The sequence below is a fragment of the Anser cygnoides genome, chromosome 2 (assembly GCF_040182565.1).
Source record: "Anser cygnoides isolate HZ-2024a breed goose chromosome 2, Taihu_goose_T2T_genome, whole genome shotgun sequence".
Lineage (NCBI taxonomy): Eukaryota > Metazoa > Chordata > Aves > Anseriformes > Anatidae > Anser > Anser cygnoides.
This window is the reverse complement of record NC_089874.1, coordinates 89,607,274-89,630,425: the sequence shown is the minus strand read 5'-3', so window position 1 is coordinate 89,630,425 and position 23,152 is coordinate 89,607,274. Positions and strand designations below refer to the sequence as shown.

Here is a 23,152-nt window from a genome sequence, read left to right as displayed (position 1 = left end):
TTTTTAACGGCTATTCAATTGGATTGCTGCTAATGAACACAGATTTTTAATTATAAAGCAAACAAACAAGCAGGGAGGGAAAAAGAAGATAATAGATCAAATCATCTTGCGATTTACATAGAGGTAAATCAGAAGTCACTCCATTAGAAGAAGAGGGATTATAAGAACGTATGAAATGACTCGACCTCACTATTTAAACTCGCTGTTTTACCCATTTCACACGACTTCCATGATCTCATTAGTGCACTGTTCTTCTCTTAGCAGCAGTATCCATCCATTCTTACTTGCTGGAAGACACTTAACATTACCACAGACTTCACAGCATATAGACCAGTCACATCACACTACACAGACACAGAAGTCACAGGATTAAAACATTTACAAAGTTCTTTCTTGATGCTAAACTTCCTGAAAAGCACGTTCGTAGAAAAGCTTCCCTACTGCTATTCTGAATCTGTGCACAGCTGTGGCACATGCAAGTCCTTCTGAATTTACAGACAATCCACTACATGGTAAGAAGAGATTTGACCTTAAAATTACTTTAACACTGACATCTAGAGACAAGAGGTGGGAATCTACTTTTTAATGGGGCTGCCCGACTGGGCAGAGTTGAACCTCCTGTCCATAGGGACTCAGTAGGTCAAGTTGCGGTTTGGACTTGATGATCCTGAAGGTCTTTTCCAACCTAGATGATTCTATGATTCTACAATTCTACTCCCCTTCCCAACACCAAGCAGCTACAGATGCACCTCCAACTCAGGTACATCAGGTACAGTCATGGGTGAATTATGGGTGGTGATGCACCATTCCCTGGAGCAATTTCATGATTAAATCCAGACCTCTGTTTTCACTTATTAAATAGAGGAAATGGGAAAGAAAAGAAGGTAGATTTCAACACTCCTAACAAATGAATTGCAACATAAGCTAAGCACACCCGATGATATGGCAGCTGCCCACATTTTCAGGCAGCCAGACAAAACACTCTCTCTCATCTCAGGGACTGTAATACCAAGGCAAACTCTTCTCCTCTAATGCTCTGTAGCAGAAGTGGCTTTGTAGCTCTTGGTACAGTACTCCTGGGGCTTTCTCTGCATAACAAGGGTGCAATGGTCCATGCACCTACAGGAGCAGCTATTTTGCCCCTGTATTCATTTCAATATAGTCCAGATGGAAGAATTAGCCTATCAGAGTCAGCTGCCAACCAACTTGTCTCAAGAAAGCCTGTGAGGAATGCACAGCTGCTGCTCCAGCACACAACCCACCTTACTGGCTTTGCATTTCTGGGAGTTGAATTAAGGGGATGACGGCTTTTTACCCCTGCAGGGAAGTGTTTCAAGAGGGAGCTTCAAGCTGCAAATGCTTTTCACTAAACATGGTGTCTGATGAGCCCCTGTAGCGTATGTGCATGTATGTGTATATGCACAGATACACCCTGGAAATCTCCCAGCTGGACCTCAAAGGGGAAGATGAACCTTTGAAGCTAATCCCAGCTTGGGGTAAATATGATAAATATGAGCAGGTTTTTATGTCATCTGAATCTATACATTTTGCATGGTCTGGATTTTGTAATCCATGTATCTCATTGACACTAACATGACTTGTGTCAAGGGTGGTTTTCACTTTCTTTTACCTATCCATCCAGAACATTCATCTCTGGCAGCAGTCTGCAAAATCAGAGTGCAGATTCACTCTCCTCCTCAGTACCTTGAAACTTGTTTCAAGGACAGCAAAGGGTTCCAGACTGCTCCTCTACTTGGCTGACATCATGTTTTTTTTTTAATGGAAGTTACTGCTGGTGTATGGTTTTAGCCAAGGGACTGCACAAACAGCAGCACTGTAGGAAGGAGAGCACCACAGCCCTGTGAAGGAGCAGACACCACAGCAGACCTCAGAGCCAAAACCGAATCAGTTAGATATGCACCAATACAAGCGCATATATTTCAAGATAATTGACATGACTCTCCAGTCATCTTCCCTGGAAATAATCAGCTGTCAAAATGAACTTAACTAAAAAGACTAAAGAGTACACCCTCCACTGATGTGAAATTAACAAGTCCTCTCATACTGACAAATGCTTCGCCTTCCCGTAATGAAAACTGCGCAATGGATAAAAGTCCTCTGCTGAACGAGCTGCCAGCAAGAACATCAAGACGAGTTATTTTTCAGCATCACAGGCACACAAGCGGTTCGCTCTAGGAAAGGCATGCTTGCCAGCAAGGCAGGCACACAGACCCTGCTTCCCCTAGTGCTCAGACTTTGGTGGTCTTGTGTGTTTTAGCAGCTTACCTGATCACAACAGAACGCAACAGCCACACCACAAGGGGAACATGCCTTATTTAAGCACACTGAAATGAAAACTCAGCCTGTGGACTGAATGCTTAGGCTACAAACTAGGTAATGAGATCTTCTGACGTATTCCAGATGTATGCATGAATGCTTAGGCATGTATACGGGTAATTAGATATAAATACCTATGGGAAAAGAGAGAGAGAGAGTGATACACTAAAAAACGGTTGCAGAATTGTCTCAGAAAGTTGTCATAATCATTACCTGCTTGGACTTCAGCATTGGTGAACTGGTCTTAAAAACAATCATTCGCTCATGTTAGTGGCTGCCAAACCTCTGTCTAATCCGTTCATTAGCAATATATCAGGTTAGCAAGCTGCCATGGCAAGAAAATAATTAGCTTTCCATTGTGGGGTGGCACATTTCTCTATTGCATTGACATAACAACTAACTCCATAAACTGCTATCATTTCTTTGCTTCTGAGGCCTCTTTTTTTAATTAACCCTTTAGTAGATTGCTTTCAACACACGCGAACTATAACTACAGAGAGCCCTTTGACCAACCACAGCTGCCTTAGCCAGCATGAATAGCTATTATACAAGCAATTTATGGGTGACCTACCTTTAGGTCATTTAAATACAGCTTCATAGAATAGCTGAAAGCAGAACATGCCAAAAGGCATCCTCATTAGCTCTTTCCTCCATCATCTGCATGCACTGAGTAACCTGAAAGCATAATTTTTGATGGTACTATTGTGTCCCAGCAAACATCAAAATGATTGTGCAGTGGTTGCGCGGGAAAAGGATTGCTGCTGTTTTAGAGATTTCTTAATTAGGTCTGGCTTAACTAGAAGATATGTGTACTTCCAGGATGTGTCTGGCTGGACTAAAGTCAAGGTAGCCTAGCCCTTTTTCTGCAAAGTCCTTTACAAAGAGGCAGTTCAAAAAGGAAATTCTAAGATGTGGACGGTATGAAACAGTAATGCTGAATTTCTGCTCATGCAAAAAAGAACTCCTGTAGACAGATTTCTTCCAGGCTACAGCATGTCACTCCAAGCAGTTTCACTGTAGCTACATTTAGGCTGGTATTTTATTCCCCCTATCAAAGATCCAATCTTTATTTTAATCCTGGGAAAATACGTATCAGTGCTATCTTGTACAGTGTGTTACATGGGTTAATTACACGGTGCATTAAAAACCTTCTTATGCATCATGACTTTTGATTTTCTTGCTTTTCCCTTGATTTTGCCTTATGAGTACAGGGACAATGTTTATTGGCACTATCCCTCTCCCCCAGTAAAACACATTACCCAGTGATTTCTGATTCAAGTGCTATGAATACTAGAGCCCTAATTTGTTCTCTCAGGAGAATATTCAGCAGTGTTCAGAGCTTTCTTGCTTCTCTTCTCTGTACTTCTGCAACCTCTCTTTGCTGAGTGCTCAGCAAACACACAACATTATACAAATCAGGTGGGAGGAACCAGTCTTTATATAATAGCACACTTCTAATAAATGCACGCCTTTCTTAATGAAGCCTGACAGATGTTTACAGAAAGCATTTCACATTGATATTTAACTAAAACCCCTTGGCAGAAATCTTAACAAGAGGTCATCAAAATATCCAAGCAATTTCTTTCACTACCTGACATATGGGTATGGTGAATTACATTTACCATTGTGCTGTCTTGCTGCTTGGCTTCATAAGATATCACTAACAGTCATGAATCTCTTTATGTTCTATCTTTAATTGAACTCAGTAAACTGCGTATCTCCCCCCCCCCAAATTGCCCAGCTTAACCTGTGATTTCCATTTTGAACTCAAAATGTTCCAGCAGGCTTTAGACCAAGGGTTTGGGATCATATTATCAAAACGGAATGGGAACTATTTTGGAGCATAGGAGACAACACCTTTACTTTTTCTGGGAAAAGCAATTAACACCACACTCATGTGGAACTACCTCTGAGAAAAGACATGACACATGGTGAGTAAGTATTTCAAACACAAGAGGCCCCAAGCCAATTGCTTGGATATAGATCTTTACTCAATGCTATTCACTCAACAGTATCTTGAGTCCTGCTACAATGCACTGCTTATTTTTTTTTATTTTTTTTTTCCCTGCCACTGCTCCATCTGATCAATTCCATTGGAAAATGAAAGAAATAAATCACATGTTGGGTGAGCATGAAGTGAAAAGCTGCTTCCCCTGTGCTTCATTTGCTAAACTGAGTGTGACTTATGGATGGGCTGCTTGCAAGTGCTTCAAAGGAAGGTGGTCAGTAGCCAGCGTGCCACAGCAGTGTGTCCTAACACTGCAAGAACCAAGAGGAGAAAAATACTCATCATCCGCAAGACTATTAGGTAAGCTGGTTTTATGCATGGAATTTTGAACAGGCTGGAATTACTCTCACCCAAGGGCTACCAGCACAGAAGCAAAGAGAGCTAAAGACTCAGCAGGAGAAAAGGGCATTTAGAAGAAAGTGGTGTTTTTCATTAGGAAGTCATTCCCCTATTGAAAATTTAACTAGTGCCAGTGTAGGCAGCAAGAAAACATTATAAGGTTTTCCTAAATAAAAACAGCAATCAAAGTTTTTGGTTGTCTATCATCTTCGGAATGCTAATCATTATGATAACTGTGCTGGTGAAGGTAAGGAATTATTTTAGAACTGTTATTTTCTATTTATTTTTTGAATCACATCTGTACACCTGAACATGCTCAAGGAAACAAAACTGCATAGATAATTACCCTCATGGAAGCAATCCAAAGGTTCATGAAGTGAAAGCTGCTTCCAGCTTAAAAATCAAGGTTTTAAATTGGGAAAGCACTCGAGTTTCTAGCTGATAAAGATGTTTGACCTGATGGGCAATGGTAATCGTCAGGGACTTTATTCAGCACTCTCACAGCACACAACATAGGGCAGTTCCCCAGTGCAGTGGTTTGAAACAGTAAGGCACTACTTACAGCAACAAGCCAAAAATTAACAAGCACTGCAATCTTACAAATATTAATGAAAATAACAGTCTTTTAGCCTCTTCCCTAAGAGCCTGTCACTCCTATTCCTTCTGGGACTTTTTCCAAACTAATGAAGAGGCATACAAGTCATCCCCTAGTTAAAATAACGTTGGGAACAAATTTTCCTGTTCTGCATCACATCTGTGCTTCACTTAAAGTGTACAGTTTAAACAGGACTGGAAAAAAAAACTTCTGAAATTGCTGTCATGCTCATTTAAGATAGAAGACATCCCAAGGGAGGAGAAGTTATGACGAGTAAAGGCAGTGTTCGCATTACTAGTGCTGCATTGTGTGGAAAGGCCACCTTGGTTAAACAGCACAAACTATGGAATAGCAACGTGTTAAGAACTGAAGTTTGGAAAATTTGGTTTAACAAAATCAGCCAATTCTCTGCTTCCATTCACCAGTAAGTCACATGGATCAATTCACATCTTCCTTAACTGTTACACCTTGACTTTCTGTGAAAAAATAAGCACAGAAAATTGCACTGCATTTAGAAGTAAAGGGAGATTTTGAGCATATCACTGTCTTGGCTTTACGTGGCAAGGTTGTGGTAGCAGGGGGGCTGCAGGGTTGGCTTCTGTGAGCAGGGCCCAGCAGCTGCCCCATGTCAGATCAGAGCCAGCTCCAGCCGGCTCCAAAAGGGACCTGCTGCTGGCCAGAGCTGAGACAGGGAGTGACATTGGGTGAGCCTCTGGGAGAGCAGATTTAGGAAAGTGGAAAAATAAAACAACTGCTGCTCCTGCGGCCTGTGGAGAGGCCCCTGGTGGAGCAGGCTGTCCCCCTGCAGCCCATGGGTCCCACACGGAGCAGATCTCCACGCTGCAGCCCGTGGAGGAGCCCCCGGTGGAGCAGGTGGATGTGGCCTGGAGGAGGCTGCGGCCCATGGAGAGCCCCCGCAGGAGCAGGCCCCGGGCCGGAGCTGCAGCCCGTGGAGAGGAGCCCACGCAGGAGCAGGGGGTCTGGGGGGAGCTGCCGCCCGTGGGGGACCCGTGCTGGAGCAGTTTGCTCCTGGGGGATGGATGGACCCTGTGGTACGGAGCCATGTGGGAGCAGTTCTTGAAGAGCTGCTGCCTGTGGGCAGCCCCCGCAGGATCAGTTCAGGAAGGACGGCATCCCGTGGGAGGGACCCCACGTGGAGCAGGGGCAGGGAGTGACCGTGAAGGAGCAGCAGAGACAAAGCATCAGGGACTGACCACAGCCCCCATTCCCCGTTCCCTTGTGACATTTGGGGAAAGTAGCTAGAAGAGGGTGAATGGGTGGGGAAAGGTGTCATTAGTTTTGCTCCTAGTTCTCACTGCTCTAGTCTGCCAGTGATAGGTAACACATTATATTAATCTCCCTACACTGAGTCTATTTTTCCTGTGACAATAACTGTTGAGCGATCTCCCTGTCCTTATCTTAACCCTAGAGCCCTTTCCATCATATTTTCTCCCATTCTTCCTCTGAGGGGAAGCGGGGGGGGAGGAGTGTGAAAGCAGCTATACTAACATACCACCACACTTTACTGTAAGACTCCACTTCCTTTGAAAGCCACACAAATTCTTGGATGCCTGATTTAACTTAATAAAATAGAAATGTAAGAAACCAAGTGAATATAAAGCCAACACACACAGTGTACATCTTTCTTCATTGCTCCTTTTAAGCACACTGCAAAATACTAATCAGCCATGTACTCCTATTACTGTGTTGCTGTAGCACCTAGCTAGTAAATAGCTTTTATTTACAAATGGGATTATTTGCAGAGAGAACGCAATTGAGAGCTCACGTGGACAGATGCTGTGGCTCAGCTAATATCAGGCAATATATTAACCTATGGTAACTCAATCTTGAACAAGACAGAGTTTTAGAATTTAAGAGATCATAATTTAATCAAATACTATGGTATTCCACTGGTACAGAATTTTATTCCAAGGATAATACAGTGAGACGCACACAAATATTTTAAATATGCCCTCTGAATCTTTGCCACAATTTCACTTAGTGACGTATACAGAATCAAAATAGACATCCAAGAGCAAAACATGGGAGCAACCTTAACACTGGGATTTCTTCTCTAATGAACCAGCGTAAAGAGTAAGACTGAGTATAGGAAAACTTCACCTCCCTTAATATTCATTTTCAGAACTTTCTTCAAACACCAAAGAATCAACACTGGATGCAGTATGTGGAGACCGAAGGGGACACAATATGACTGCAGGATATCTTTGATTTACACATATAGAGACAGATAAGATATATATAAAAAAAAATTAAATAAACTGCAATACAAACTAAGGGGATACCCAATTCACTGGAAAATAAGCAAATCCCCAAACATGCCTCTCTGTAAAACAGAAGCTGTCAGGCAGGACAAATCAAGCAACAGCACACTGTTCACTGCAATACCCTGGTGGATATTAGCATGAAGTCACTTTCCTGTCTGAACCAGAACCACCAACCAGGACTAAACAGGATGGCAGGTGTGTGAAACTGCCATGGTGAGCAACAATGTAAGGTACATAAGGTAAATCAGAACTTTTTTTTTTTTTTGTAATACATGAAAGTTGACAGAAATTGTATTCTTCTCCCCCACATCCCCAAGAATTTCAGTGGTTTTTTTGTTGTCGTTATTGTTTTGTTTTGTATTTTTAAATTGGCTTCCATCTTTCTGCTCCTGGAGCTGAAGCTCAATACCTCTGAAGAGCAAAGGAGCCATGACACACTGAAGCAGTGTCCTGACTGTACTGCGAGGAGCAGGCAGCTTGTTTCTCCATGGTCACCTGAGGCCAACCCTGCCAGTCAACTGTTTGGGGCATGTTCTCTCCGTCTTTTGCTTCAACCCACAGCAAAGCAACAGCCCTGTCAACCAGCTGCCATGAGTGACTGATAGGGCAGAGTTTAGGTGTGACACATGAGCTAAGCCTGCAGAGAGAAAAACTGGCTGCTGAAGAAAAGCTGCTCAGGCTCTCTGCAGCAGCCTGTAATGAGAAAATATTGCAGAGAGAGTTCTGGAATGCCTATAGGATACACTGCCTTTATATTTTAATAGGCTCTTCTGCATCCTCCTACCTAATATAAAAGTACTACTTTAAACACTAGTATAACTTCTGATTGCCCTCACGTGCCTGAGCAAAACGACAGCATGCTATGTACTCAGGGACAGTTACTGCTGCCTTTCAACAACAGAACTCCCTGCTGAAAGCATTTTGGCTTCTTAGTGGAAAAAAATGTATATACACTGTACATATATGCAATAAATATATATACAGTATGTAGAGAGAATTGTTCTTGTAACAGATTCAGGCTCAGTATAAACGGGTAGTTTTGCCATGTCTTCAGGCAGACCCTTCTCATCCTCTGATAGCTGTTTATCATGAGATAAACCAAATAACTTGGAAGTCAGCAAAACACACTAAAGAAATGCCCTTAGAGGAAACAACAGCACCTGCAACTACTTAGCCAGCTCAACATGAAAACAAGTCAGCACTGTATCTCAAATGCATGCGCATTCCTGCACACATATGTGAGTTGGAAACAACAAAGACTGTGATTTTGGGATACATTTTTGCTTGGCCTGCTTTGCAGTGTTGCACATTACATCAGATCCAATCTAAGAGGAAAACGTGGCCCAAGAACAAAATCCTGTGATTTCTGCGCTGGAAGCACATGTTGCTTGGGTAGCCACCAACTTTCCAGAGTAATGAGAGAAAATGAGAGGCAAGCACAGAGATACAATAGAGTTAAAGGAGTCCCTTAAATTAAGATGATGCAGACTGAACTTCATCTTGACTTTGTTAACAGCAGCAAACAACACCAAAAATTACTATTATTAGTTTACTGACTTCACCTACCAGATTTGGAAGCCACTCTAAATGCCCAAGGCAGCCGTAAAGGAGCAAGTCTGATATTTCTTTGTTTTCAATATATAGCTGCCAAAATACCTGCTGCAGTTTTTCACCTAACTACATATTCTCTAGGCAATTTTAATCACATACAGCTGTTCATGCAACTTTAATGGTGTTTTTCCCACTGAAACATTAATATTTCCTGTTTAACAGTCCTGTATTATAAATCATTTTATGAAATACAGCCAATTAAAGCAGAAACTTTGTGCAGAAGTTTTTGCTAAGTGACTGATACACACAGAAACATGGAACAAATACTACCTTCCACACACAGGCATATGAATGCCTGAGCTGAACACATGAGAAAGGAAAACACCATGTTGGTGCATAGAGCACAGATGGGACAGGAATCAGGGTTAAAGGATTTCTTGTTCACTATGTTATTTTTTAATGAAAATTCCTTTTTTATAAATGACATACTATTACAATCTTAACAACTGGACTTTACAATCAGTTTAGGATTCCTATATTTTACATATAGAAGACCACCACAACCACCCGATTTGATACCTTGCTTCATGCAGACTGAAGAACCACCCTCAGACTTTGAAACTTCTGTGTCGCCTCTGCTTTATATAAATTAACTGCCAAGGCGTGACTGAAGAAAGTAAATAGAGAGAAGAGAGGAGAATCAAAGGTACTGCTTATTTAAATTTCACAGCAGTTAAATTTCTGATGTTTGCAATAGTCCTGTCTCGACCTCTACTGGGACAGCATTATGATACTTTCTCCATTCCCGAGACCAAGCTATATACGGTTGAGGGAATATCATATTTTATTTAAACACACTGCAGAAGGACATTAAATTTTACAGGTCAGATTCTCCATGGTGCTTGAGTAAGGCTGGGGCTGCAGGAAAAGCAAACACGCTGCTCACTTGAGAACTGCAAGGTGAAGCTTCGTTGGATCTGCCCTTGGCCTTATTATGGTGGGACAGGTCCCTCAGCCAACAACACACCCTCTCTCCACCATTTTAAAATAGATTTGAGCCCCACAGTAAGACAAAGCCATGTTGTACCCCTAAGAGCACCTCACACAGATGGAGCTCCCCACCTGCCATTCAGAAGCATTCCCAAACCACCTTACATTAAAGTTGTAATACTGCATAAAGGAACTAGGGCAAATTTCAGTAAGTCCAGCCTCACAGTAAGGGTATACAAAACCAGGACCACTTATTCCCTCTGCCCACACAGATGATGCTAGACCTGCACCTTACTAGCAGCAGCTATTTCAGCCACATGACGCATATATTTCAATTTAAGTACGACCCCAAACATGAAAGGAGGTCCTGACGGAGTCTACCTAAGGTACCTGAGATGACTCCATCTGGAGCAACATCTCTCCCGCTGCATGGTCACTGAAAACAGGCAGGACATCCCCAGTGGATTACACAGACCTGGCAATAACCATGACGTGGTCATGTTTTAGACTGAGCATCTCTGAGCCTTCGCTGACAGGAGACCTGTAGCTCCATCTGTTGCAGACGCAGAAACACCACCAGTGCCCAAACAGGTAAGTGCTGAGAAGCCATCAGAACCAACTTCACTTTATCTGGGGCAATCTTTCAGCCGTATAGAGAAACAAAAACCTGTTGGAGACCTTGGAACAATCTGGTTGTGTTTTTTTTTTGGTCTAGCAACCGTTCTTCCCCTCCAGGCTCCGTCTTGGCTCTTGGCTTAACCCAACATACCTACACACACACGCAGCTCCCATGCCCGCTCTGCAGTGGCAGCAGGCTGCAAGCACGGCTGCATCCAGCTGCGCGCGCCTACTGGGGCTCCGACACTGAAAACAGAAGTGGAACGGACAACCAAGGTAATTCAATTTAGGAAAATAATTCACTTTCAGTACTAACCACTCCCCTTTACACCCAAACGAATCACTGGCAACAAATGCCCAGCCTTTTTCTAATGGAGAGGGAGCACTATGCTTATTATCTTTATTCTTCACTCCCTACGGACTGTAGAAATGTTTGTGCCAGATTCTGAACACACCGGTATCACTGTAAATAGGACCTGCCTCCACAGGAGTAGCTAACTACACTGCCAGTACTGTAAAGCAGGAAGGAGATCGGCATGTGGCACTAGTTACTCCGTGCAGCTCTCTAAAGTCAGATTGAAGTTTAAGGAGGATTTTTCTTGTTTTTGCTGCTGTTGGTTACCTGAAGCATGAAGCTCAATCCCCACACAAATAAATCCTCTCTTCCATTCCTCTCTGTCCCCACACTGCTTCCTTGCAGGGCACGTAGATGAAATAACCATAAAATGGTTCACTTGTAGTGACTTGTGACATAAAAAGCATGAAAATTCCCCCTACCCAAAGATTTTCTCAGTGAAGTGCACCTTTTATCCCTTCTGTAAGCTACTTTTCTGAACAGATACTTCTTTAAAGTACTACCTGTCCCTCTTCACAAAGAAGAAAACATCTTCAGCTATGAAAGTATCTAGGCTCCTTCTTGACAGACAGGCTGTGATACAGAAGGTTATTAAATCCTACACCTAAGACTGTTCCTCACTCTGCAAGTTTTCTATTCACTTCTAATGCTGAAAGTGAGTGAGTACCTATGCACGTGCACTGTTGCACCACAGTCTATCCATCCCTCTTTTGAAGGGTTGCCAGCACTTTTGTGGAATCAGGTTAGAGAAGTCAGCTACACCCCTTCCTTCCCACAAGGGATAACGCACAGTGTCTCACATCTGCCAAGTGACTGAATTCACTCATTTCTAATAATGACCGGCCTCCATGAGACTTCGTCTACAATTCTTAATCGGGCATTTGTCCGTGGTCCTGCTAGGGACGGAGGCACTTTCCTAGCTCTTGCTGGTTCACCACCAGCAATCCACAGCCCAGGCAAGTTGGGAGAGCATTGCATGTGATGAAGTGCCAGGAATGGGAGGGAAATCTGAGAGCAAGAATTGTCCATTTTTAGTGCACAGATTTTACTAAACACATAGAATCCAAACTTCACCTCCTACCTCTTCTTGCTCTACCAAGGGCAGGATGCTGAGTGCAAAAGCAGCCATCTATCTCCCTTGCATGCTTTCCACGGCCTCCCTGTAAGGCAGGCCCCACCTTTCCCACCACGCAGATTATGTGGCTGAGCAAACTGTGCATCTCTAACACTCTTTTGGGTTACTGACACGATGTCGTCGAGGTCATCTCTGCTGCGATCAACCCTGAAGCACAGTGCTGGGATTGTTTCCCCTGACTCACATTCACAGTGCATTTGTTCCAGTAGGCTTGCAAATGACAGGATGAGGCAGGCTAGGTTTTCCTGCTCAATAGGCTTTTGCTCCAATCTAATTAAAACATTTAGCAATTCACTGAAGTTCCTTGCAAACTGCACAGATCCAATGCTTTAAAATAAGCTCTGAAAGCAAACAGCCTGGTATTTTTAAAAACAACTCCTCAGATGGAAAAGGATTCCTCAGGAATTTCTTTACTATACTATACCAAAGCTGCTGAACCAGAAAAGCCAAGCTTCTTTTGAACTATCTTGTTTTTGTTGTTATTGTTAATGGGCTTTTTTTTTTCTCCCTTGTCGAAAAGCTAACAAGGAAAACCACTCTTGGTTCTCTGACATGCACAGAAGTGACAGGACAGCTCAGTGGAAACAGTCAGCTCTGGTCACCTTGGTTTGAAACTGGGTCAGTGATGCCAGCTTGTGGGTATACTGAAGGAATATGCAATTAATGGGGGGGACTCAGATGCTGAGGACAAGAACACCCTTTTCTTGCAGGCAGGGCTCAGGTTATTCAGCTTTTGTGCTCTGAGAGCAGGCAGCCGTGTCATAACTAAGGCATTTTTATGCATGGTTTTTGGAACAGGCCCCCTTTCTGGGAAATGCATCAGGGAATCTATGGGAACAGCCAAGCCAAGCCCCACACTGGCGTACCAGCTTAATTCAAAGGCAAGCAACTGCAGGAGATGGCCACCACCACAGTGCGGGAGCACATGCACTGACAGGAAAGCCAGGGGAGCTCCAAACAGCAGCAACACCCCTGGAGACCTCCAGTGGGAAAGACTATGCAGACTTAACGTGGTGTGCTTGTAGCTCCATCCCCGGCATTGAAACCACACCTCCTGCCTGCCAAGAGTGCCCTCCGTCCTCCATGCCTCAAAAAACGCCTCTCTTCACCTCTGAAAGCAGAGTGCCCTTAAGCTGCACCACCAGGAACAAATTCCTTCAGGGTTGTAACAACCAGTTAAGGGATGGGAGGCAATTACTTCTGTACCCATACAAACGAAACTCCTCCAATGCAATTAACTGTCCCTTATCATCTGCTGTTGAATTTGTGGGAAAGCACATGCTGTACACTCTCTCCTCCCCTAGCCTTTCCACCGTTTTAATCCGTTTATTTTAGCTAATGTAACGGAACCTACCTATTCTAGAGAAATAATGTATGTCTGCAAATTATCTCAATATTTTTAAACGTCTTTTTTTTTTTTAAATAGTTAATATATAATTTCATTTGAGATTTTGCAGCTTTCATTTCTATTAATAAATTATCATTTCTTCTTTATAAGTGATGAGCTAGTGTGTCATGTAATTTTTTCTTCTAAATAGACCAAGACTTTGATCTAATGCAAGCCCTTTCTGGGAGTAGAGAGACTTTCTGTCTAATTTAGTTACGAAAAGTATTCAATTAAACTTGGGAGTTTAATTCATTTAGTTATGAAAATTAAATGAGCTCAATAAGGTGCATTTGATTTGCCTCAGGGAAAAAAAAAAGAAAAAAAAGAGAAGAATCTCTGAAAGGGGAACAAATAAGAAGGGAGAACAAAAGTAACTTTTATTGCTCAGATTGAAAGGTGGATAATATGAACAGCCTGCATGCGTTTTAGTGTGGATACATAAAATGTATTCACAGTGGGTTTATGCAGATTTTCTATCCAGAAGTCACATGAATATCTGGCATTAACACTCTGATTGTCTCCTGGGTAACAAAAATCCATGTAGGTCATAACTGAGTCCATCTCAGTCACGAGGAGATCTGCCTCCTCAAACGGGGAAGGCACCTCCCACACGCAATCCTTCTCCATCTCCCTTTGGGGAAGAAGGAAGCAATGGAAATTTTTTTTGCAAAAACAGAACAGAGCCATTTGGATCTCTCTGCGAGAAACCCCCGTCTAGTTTTCCAGCAGTCACTCACCATTTTTGCAGATGGGACAGCACTGATCAGGCTCATACACTGGATCCACGCACTCGGTCTGGGGACAAGCTGACACAGTGCACAGCACTTCTCCATTGGCTTCACAGCGACACTTCTCACACGGAGAAACCTGAAACACAAATCCACTCGTCTTTTAATTCTCTCTTGTTCTTTCCTCGATCTCTTTCTCCTTCCCTTTTAAAAACCAAATGCTTTTTATGGCCTGAATAGCACAAAGGGCAAGGCCAGGCTCCTGCAAAATTATGGGACTGCTGCAGAATGAGTCAGAGGTTCTGCTCTGAACCTGTGCCCCAAAGAAATCAGTCAAAGGGATGTTGGGTACAGGAAGTCTTTACACTTTAACACAAATAAAGCAAAAAATTCCCCACCCCTTTTTAAATGAAATTCCAGCATAATAGGTTCATAATTCAGATGAAATTTGGTTAAATTCCATCAGAAGTTCAAAAATTAATTTAGCAAAAAATATTGTATTAAAAATAAAGGATTTTTTTTTCTAAATGAAATATGAAACTTAATGTAAAACCTTATTGCAATTTTTCCAGTTTTGAATGTTTCTGGTAGCAGGAAGTTGCATTTTATTGAAAATGATCATTTTCATAGAGAGGTCAGCAAAAACATTCTGTGAATTCATGTTATTTCCCAGAAGTTACCTATTCTTTTTGCAATATTTGAAACTTTCTGAAAAGAAACTGCAATTCAAAGAAAGGGGTGAAGCACAGAAAAGGGTCATCCCTTTTTTACCTTCTGAAACATTACTGGGTTTTGAACACTTCTACAGAATAGAATTACCAGGAGATAATTACTTAAATGACCTACTTCAGTGAAATTAATTCCAAACAAATTAGAATCCATATTTAAGAAAAATATGGACTTTAAAACGTCTGTATTTGCTAGATGTCCTCTTCAGTGTTCCTGAGAAGGTGCTGCACGTGGCATCTGTAACATCCTTTTACCACTCGAGGAGCTGGAGGTGAAGGGAAGCAACGGTGCTAAGGAGGAACAAGTGGTATACTGTAAATCTCATCACAGCACTGCAAAAACCACGCTGCTATCCACGCTCAGAGTGCAGGATGACAGTGCGGCTGCATGTTATTACTATGATCCTCTAAATCCATAATCTGTGCACATTCTAGGTTTACTTAAGGTCAACAATTTGACAAAGCTGATTTTGCTTGGACTCCTTCCCATTCCAGATTCCAGCTGATGCCAAACAACCACCCTCTGCACTTCTCCAACGCGAGCAGAGTAGCCACAAGCCTAAAAAAAATCCTTTGCTGTGAAAAATCATGCAGACTTCTAACTTGCAGATCATCTGCTATCTTCTCCCTATCTCTGAAGCAGCCTGTCACATTTTTTCCTCAAGTCCGTTCTCCGCTTGCTCGCCACTTTCACATCTTTCTCACTTCCAAAGTCCAAACATGCTGATGCTTGCGCAGCATCATCTCCAACTAAATGCTCATCCATGCTTTGCCACTTCTCTTCCCACCTGCCAGGGCTGTCATTTGTTTATGCACTCATGTATCTTTTCACGCCAGCCCCTCTGCGTAGAATGCCTAAATAGGGTCTGTTGCTGTGTTGCTTTCTGCTTTTATTGCTATTATTTATTTCAGACTTCCTTCGCTAGCTAGTTGCTTCCAGATTTCTCTTTGCTTTGCACTCTACCCAGGACAAAAACACACCATGCATTTATAAAGTGCTACAAGCAGACTGATAGCCCGGTACTGCAGATTTTTATTGCAGGCTTAAGGACAAGAACTTTGTCTTGTAATTGCTCATAAACTGCCATGTTCACTTGCAGAGCTGGAGTATCAGCAGATGAGGAGATTTCTGACCCAGTGTTCAGTGTCAGCTATTTCAGGCAATCACTTAAATTCCACGTGAAATCTTGAATGTAAGCAAACCTGAGCCCCTCGTTATTTGCAAGTCACTGGTAAGACTCCTTCCCTCTGGAGTTACATGAAGAGAGAAATACTTACTAAATTATAAAAACACATTTGTTTTTTAATTAGGAAACCTTCTCGACCAATGCTACTAGAACTCAATTTCACAGACAAGGCTCAACAAGGCAAATCTATAGCTTTCAATTGGTTTCAAAATTTCATGGCATCACTTGAAAAACATGCAAATTTGCGACAAATCGCAGTTCAGTGAGGCCTGGAACTACAACAGATATTCCCTCTCCCGCAACTTCACTTTGTAGCTACGCTGTTCAGTACTGAAAATGATGTAAAAAATAGAACATCTACTAACAATCAGGAAACAGTAACAGCAAAAAGATGTCATTCCTAAAGTTCCTCATCTGTAATATTTAATATTCTAATTAAGTAGGTTGTTTACAAAAATTCCAAACAGAGATAAGCCTAAATTTTCTAGAGCAACAAGCCATTAAATAAAGCATTGAAAATGCTATAAAATGAGAAAAAAAAGATCAAATTTTTGTCTAATAATGATAATTTGGAACAATGGCCTTCCCTCTCACACAGCACATATAGATGAAGACTACATCTTTCATGAACTGAGCACTCCACCCACGTGATACAGTAGTTATGAATACCCTTCCTGTGTGATAGATGAAGGGCTGCTTCAGGGGAATGCAGACAGAATCACAGGATCATCAAATGGTTTGGGTTGGAAGGGACCTTAAAGATCACCTGCCATGGGCAGGGACACCTCCCACCAGACCAGGTTGCCCAAAGCCCCATCCAGCCTGGCCTTGAACACCTCCAGGGATGGGGCATCCACAGCTTCTCTGGGCAGCCTGTGCCAGTGCCTCACCACCCTCACAGTGAAGAATTTCTTCCTTCTATCTGATCTAAATCTCCCCTCTTTTAGTTTAAAACTGTTGCCCCTTGTCCTGTCACTACAAGCCCTGGCAATGACTCTTTGTCCATCTTTACATAGCACACCTTTAATAAGCACTGTCATCTGTCAGGCACTATTTTGTCCAGCTTTTCTCTTACTGGACAAGACAAACACTCTCCTCTGACTTCTCTGTCACAGGCAGTTATGCTTGCTGTACGAACAGCAATTTGTGACTCTATCCACTCGTTGGCCCAAGGGTCCCATCATCCACTCATCTAGGAACATAACGAAACCCAGAGGTACGCTTGGTGTGGTTACTTCACGTAAGAATCCATGGGAAATGCACAGCAAAACCTCCAGCCACAGTGTTATCCCAAACCAGGTACAAGCCACAACCAAAGACCAGATTCTGATGCTCATAAATCCCATTTTGTCTGACACCACTGTTTTCCCCCCACTGTTACTTCGCCACTTTTTATACTTGAGGGAGTTCCTGCGCGGTTTCCTGAAGTCAGCAGGACCACACGTCTAAGTGCAGCCCTCCAGGACAAGTAATGGCAGCAGGGTCGAGGAGGTTCTGCATATGTTTGTTTTCACATAGCTCTTTTCAGGCATGTAAGGAAAATGTAGCTGCTAAAATGGTGTTAGTGTAAACCTTTATCTGTTCATCTTCGGACTAAATGGTAGAGCACTGCCTTTTATATATCATCATGATGTAGTGGGAACTGGAAAAAAACACCATTTCTTTCCTCATCTTAATGGCAGCTTAACACTTGGAGACATAATCATCACTAGAGACAATAAGACAGCGTATGTGTAACAACAGTTAAATAAATCAGAATGAAAAGACACATTTGGTCCTTCGTTTTCTCTCCTCCACTCCTATAATGCAAGAACATTCCCTGCAGCACAGTTTCTAATGACAGCCAATGCAATGAGCATCCCACTCATTCATTTGGGAAGCTACCAGTTTAGCAGAACTCACACTTAGCACATTTGACATAACCAGGCTGGGCTGCAAGCAATATGACCTAGCAACCTCTCTCTGAAGCGTGGTCTACAGATGAAGTTATTAACGTTAACTACACAACACAAGTAGCTTCGCCTAGGCAAAAACCATGCAAAGACAACAAGAGGCACAGAAGTCTTAAGTATTCACCAGACAGCTGTAAAAACCTGTAGAAAATAGAGTACAGATGGAAAAACAAAACAAAACAAACACCCTTCTTTATAATTGTTTAAAGGGAAATTTATAAACAGATGTATAACTGTTGTACTGTGAAGTTGCAGATGTAGGGAAAACGCAAGCACACAAATGTGTAAACTGGTAGATTTCCCACTACCGGGACATGAAGAAAACTTTATCTTAGTAAGGGCAGTAGGTTTATTCAGCAACTTAGTATAAATTGTCATAATTAAGAAGTGACAAGTCATTTACACTCATTGAAGTGATTTGAGCTTTGTCTACCCTCTTTCCACATGCCAAACAACAACAAAAAAAGCTGAATAAAAAAGAACCTATAAATTATTTGTAACGTACATTTTCTCCTTGAGCTTTGAAAACATCTAAGCTTAAAAAACAAAATAAAACAAAACAAAAAAAAACCACAATCACAAACTGATTTACTATTCTACTGGGATATGTATCAATATTTTCTTTCCACTTATACAATGTAGGAGAACATGAACAGGATTAGGCTGACAAGAATAAACATACCAGCCTTGTTTTTATTTCTGTATCTCTTCACAGACATTTCAAAATCCACTTGGGTTTGTTGACTTCCAGATTTCCAAGTTATTCGCAAAACAAACAAACAAAAAAAAACAGTTCTTGGTAGCACAGAAATTCTAAACAAAACACACAAAGCAACAACTTTCAAAAATGTATGTCTTTCCCAAATGATAATACACTTCTGAAGATAATTTATGGTCCTTTAAGACTATTATTTTATAAGTCAGTCTGTATTTTCAAATGTTACTGTAAGACTGAAAAACACGTCGTGGGGTATGTGCTCAGCAATCCCTAGCTCTAGTGCACAATTTTTTCCTAATTGCATTTCGCCAGCTAAGGCTTTTGCTCCAGTTTCACCTGTACGGATCCTGCGATGCGTTTGCCATACTGCATCACTATACCCACCGGAGAGCAGAGTGGTGCTGATGAAAACAGCTTTATGAGACCTCATCCTTCTGCTACACCTGTGTTCTGGTTTTGTATTGACATCCATGCCCTTTTTAAAAAGCTGAAAAACACGTGTGCACACGCACACAAAGCCTGCGGGAAGAGCTGCCAATCAAAGAAGAAATGCATCAAACCCTCCCATTCCCTGGCAAACTCAGCCTGTGAATTAGCACTGGCTCCTGTCGAGGAAATGGTTTGCTACGTCAAGCCATATACGAATTTTATATAAGCAAACTCTCAAACTTGCACGTATATTTACACATCTGTACATACATGTGCAAGTAACTTCACTTGAAGGTTAGGAGGTCACCTTTTTCTTCCTTCAGTGGTGTCTGACACTCTTGGCCACAAACTGAAGATAAACGGGCAGAGAGAGAAAAATCAGACTGCTACCCATTTAAAACTCTTTCCCTGACCTTAATCAAGAGGTAGCATATTAGCAAGCTCTGTAAGACAGTCAACTTTAAACGTGTAAAATGGCCTTTGAAACTGAGTGCGATTATTTGCATTTGCAATTGCTTCCACTCAGCAGCAATCTGACTACATCGGTACTTCCCTTAGCCAGACATCTCAGCTGATTGCAGTGGCAGGGGTAAATGCCTGCGTTTACACTTTCGTGCTCGTATTATTGGAACCAAGGTGGGAACCCAACTAAAAACCAATGACCCCACATGCCGAAACAAGCAGGCTGCAAACCCACTGCCTAGCTGTGCTAATAACTTCCCTTGAATTTCTGGAGCAGGCACCCATTCTCCCTGCTTCCCAAAGCTGTCTAACACAAAGAAGTAAGGAAAATGATATTCCATTACAGAAGGGCATCAACACAGCTAGCTGCTAAAGGCCAAATAGGATTAAAAAGAAAGTTGAAAGCCAAAGCCTGTGCAGAACAACATTTCTGTAAGTGTCACTGTTGGGCATTCCCTTTTTACTGAGGCTGCCAGCCACGTTCAAGTATAACAGGAAGCCCTAAGGTTTTATCCTCTTGGCACACACTTAACAAGGCATTTCAGATTACAGCCATTAATACAACAGCACTGTATACAGATAAAGAAGTGCAACTTGTCAGAAAAGCATGAGCAAACAGTGAGGAAAAGCCTTTAAAACTTCCATAAGGAGACCTACAGAGAGCACGTGCAGAAGCATGACTGCTTTGGCCACCCTCTCGAATTAGCTGTGCTGGAAAGGAAAGGATCCCCAAACCCACCTCTGAAAATGTCACGTCATACCAACCAGCCCCTGTTAAACCTAACTTCTTCCTCTTAAACTGGAAAACTGCTGCCCCAGAGCTGAACACAGTCCTTGAAGGCAACACGGCAAAAGGGAGGACACCATGTTCCCTGCCACGCTTTGAAAACCACGGCTCTGCACTTGCCTACCTGAAGAGGCCATGGGGAAATGCTGGAATTTACTCTGAGGGGAGTCTTTCTGCTCCTTTATTTATTTATTTCTCAGTAAGTTGAAGAATGTGGAAAGACATTACAAATTGAACTAAGTTTCTAAGAACACGTAAGTACCACAGAGAACAGAGGTGGTAACTTATTTACGGCCTTCACAAATGCATTTTCTTTTTCTCCACCTTGCAAGGGGCTCAAGCTGCCGGAGCTCTGAATTGGATTTCACACTCCCCTCAACCTATTCAATTCTAAAATCTCAGGTGTGTTCACACTGGGGTTTTGAATCAGACCCGTATCTAACAGTCATTCCCAAGCATATTCTTAGAGCCTGCCTGCAGATCTCAGCCACTATAAAATACAAAAGGGAAAAAGTCAAGATAAGCAACCAGGAAATTGGCCCCAACTCTTGAACTTTTCAGTACAACATAATAAACAAGTTGCGTTTTCAACAATAATGATCTTGCACAGTGATGCTTAAAAGGCCCTGCTCTGAAAGGTTTTCTCTAAACAAAGCTTTTCAAGTCCTTTGTTTAAGCATCACTGTAATCCAGATTGTAAGCCATGCTCTTACTAAAAAGAAGGCCCATAACCATTCTCAGAAACCAAGTATTACACAACCTTGGCAGCCCAATTCAAGCAGCAAATAACAAGGAGAAAAGTAATGACTTAGGAAAAAGGTATCACCACTGTCCGATTACTAGGAGTGGGAGTCAGCTCCCCAAACCCTGCTTGACCCCTGCAAGGCAGAAGTTTCACTGTTAATGGTAGACTAAGGGAACCCATGCAATGCTGGAAATTCTCATAAAATCTACTTTACCACCAAGCAGCATCCCTTCCCGTAGCATTTTTTACTGTAAATACCAGAGGAATTAATAAAGATCAGCCCCCTCATTTAAAAATGTTACAGTATCACAGAACAAGAAAGGTCATGTTTGAGGGGAATATTTTACAGCACTGCAGAAGTTGCATTAACACAGAAATGAAAAGGGGAGGGGGAGGCCCAAAACACCCTCCGAGAAAGCATTTCGACACCACCACGTCACTTCAAGTGACAGAAGGACCCACGAAACGACTTTCTGCTTCAGCCCTTACCATGAACTCCTCCAGGGTCTGGTAGGTTTTCCCCCGAAACTCACAGTAGTTCTTCCTCTCCTTGCACTGCGGGCAGCACTGCGTGGTGTCCACATGAACGCACCGAGGGTGGAGCCTGGGGCACTCGGGCTGTATGCACAGTGGTCCCTCTTCAGTGCAAAGGCAGGGGCAGGCGGAGGGACCCGGTGCAAACTTCTCCCCGATGGCGTAGACGAAGCCACTCTCGTCCACGCAGCCCTTCCCGCGGTAGTCCGGGTAGGCATACTCCTCCGGAGGCTCGGGAGTAGCGCTCGCCACAGCAGCCGGGAGAGACGAGTCTTCAGCCACCCGAGGGTCCTCGGCAGCTGCGTCCCTTTGCTCCTGGACTTGAACGCTCCCGGATTTACCTCCCGTGCCCTGGCTATTCCAAGCCTGCTTTTGCTTAGTCCACGACTCCTTGTTCGAGTAGGTCCTGCTTCCTTTGCTCTTCCAGTCCCTGGTGCCCTCCTCCCTCCCGCTCCTGCCGATCTCATTCATCTTCCCCGGGCCTGTCTGGCTATCCCTTGTCGATGTGTGATCCCTCTTTTCCTGGCTCGCTTTTATCTCCTGTTTGTCTTGAGCCTTGGCCAGTTTTTGCACGGGTATGGTGGAGCTACAGAGGGCAACCATGAGGCAGCAGGTTACGAGGAGCGAGCTAGAGAGAGCTCCAATTGCCATTGCAGTAGAGCTGGGCATCACCTACTGCATCCCACAGGGGACACTGCATTCACATCGGAGGGAAGCGCTCCGCAGATCCACGGTCCCTAGGAAGAGAGCGATTAGCAACACTTCAGCTCGCGCGCCTCTCTCCCCCCTCGCGCCTCCAGCATCTCAAACAACACGCAGCCTGCCTCGGCACCTCGCGCCAGAGGCAAACAACAGCCTGGTGCTGCATCCCTCCTCCAGCCCGGCTCCGCGATGTCTCATAAATAGCAGGGCTCTGGGCACGGACGTCTTCGGCTCGGTAAAAGCAGGAGGCGCAGCTCGGGGCAGCGGCGGCCTGCCGAGGATCGGGGCGCCGTGGGGTTACGGCCACACGTCGGGGGGGCACGCGCCGAATTAAGCGGAGCTCCCCGAAACGCAGCGCGGTCCGGAGCCGAGATCAGCCGGTTGAGCCCTGCTTGCTGACTGCATGCCCGATGGTTTTCACTAACCTCTTATTCAGAGTGAAGTTTGCTTTTTTTTCGGCTTCATACCCACCGGGGAGGACGTCTGTTTTAACGGACAACTAAGAGCGAGCCCGTTAAAGCGCGCAGAGCCGAGCCGCCCCGCTCCTCAACTCCCCGCACAAGCACACACCGCCGCCTCC

General features: G+C 43.3%; 1 protein-coding gene across 6 annotated transcripts in view; it reads right to left on the bottom strand.

Annotated features, from left to right (window-relative positions):
- VWC2 (von Willebrand factor C domain containing 2) overlaps positions 1–23,152 on the bottom strand; it is a 57,007-nt gene that overhangs the window by 33,134 nt on the left and 721 nt on the right. For 4 of the 6 annotated variants that reach the window (XM_066992588.1, XM_048076406.2, XM_048076404.2 and 1 more), the window contains exons 2-3: positions 21,826–22,607; positions 14,338–14,467 (exon numbers count right to left, since the gene is read on the bottom strand). In XM_066992588.1, coding sequence (XP_066848689.1) covers positions 14,338–14,467; positions 21,826–22,539 — 844 coding nt within the window. In that variant the 5' untranslated portion in view covers positions 22,540–22,607. Of the gene's footprint in view, positions 1–13,956; positions 14,232–14,337; positions 14,468–21,825; positions 22,608–22,997; positions 23,137–23,152 lie in introns of those variants that run through there. The other 2 variants (XM_013182037.3, XM_048076405.2) reach the window with 2 other exon arrangements.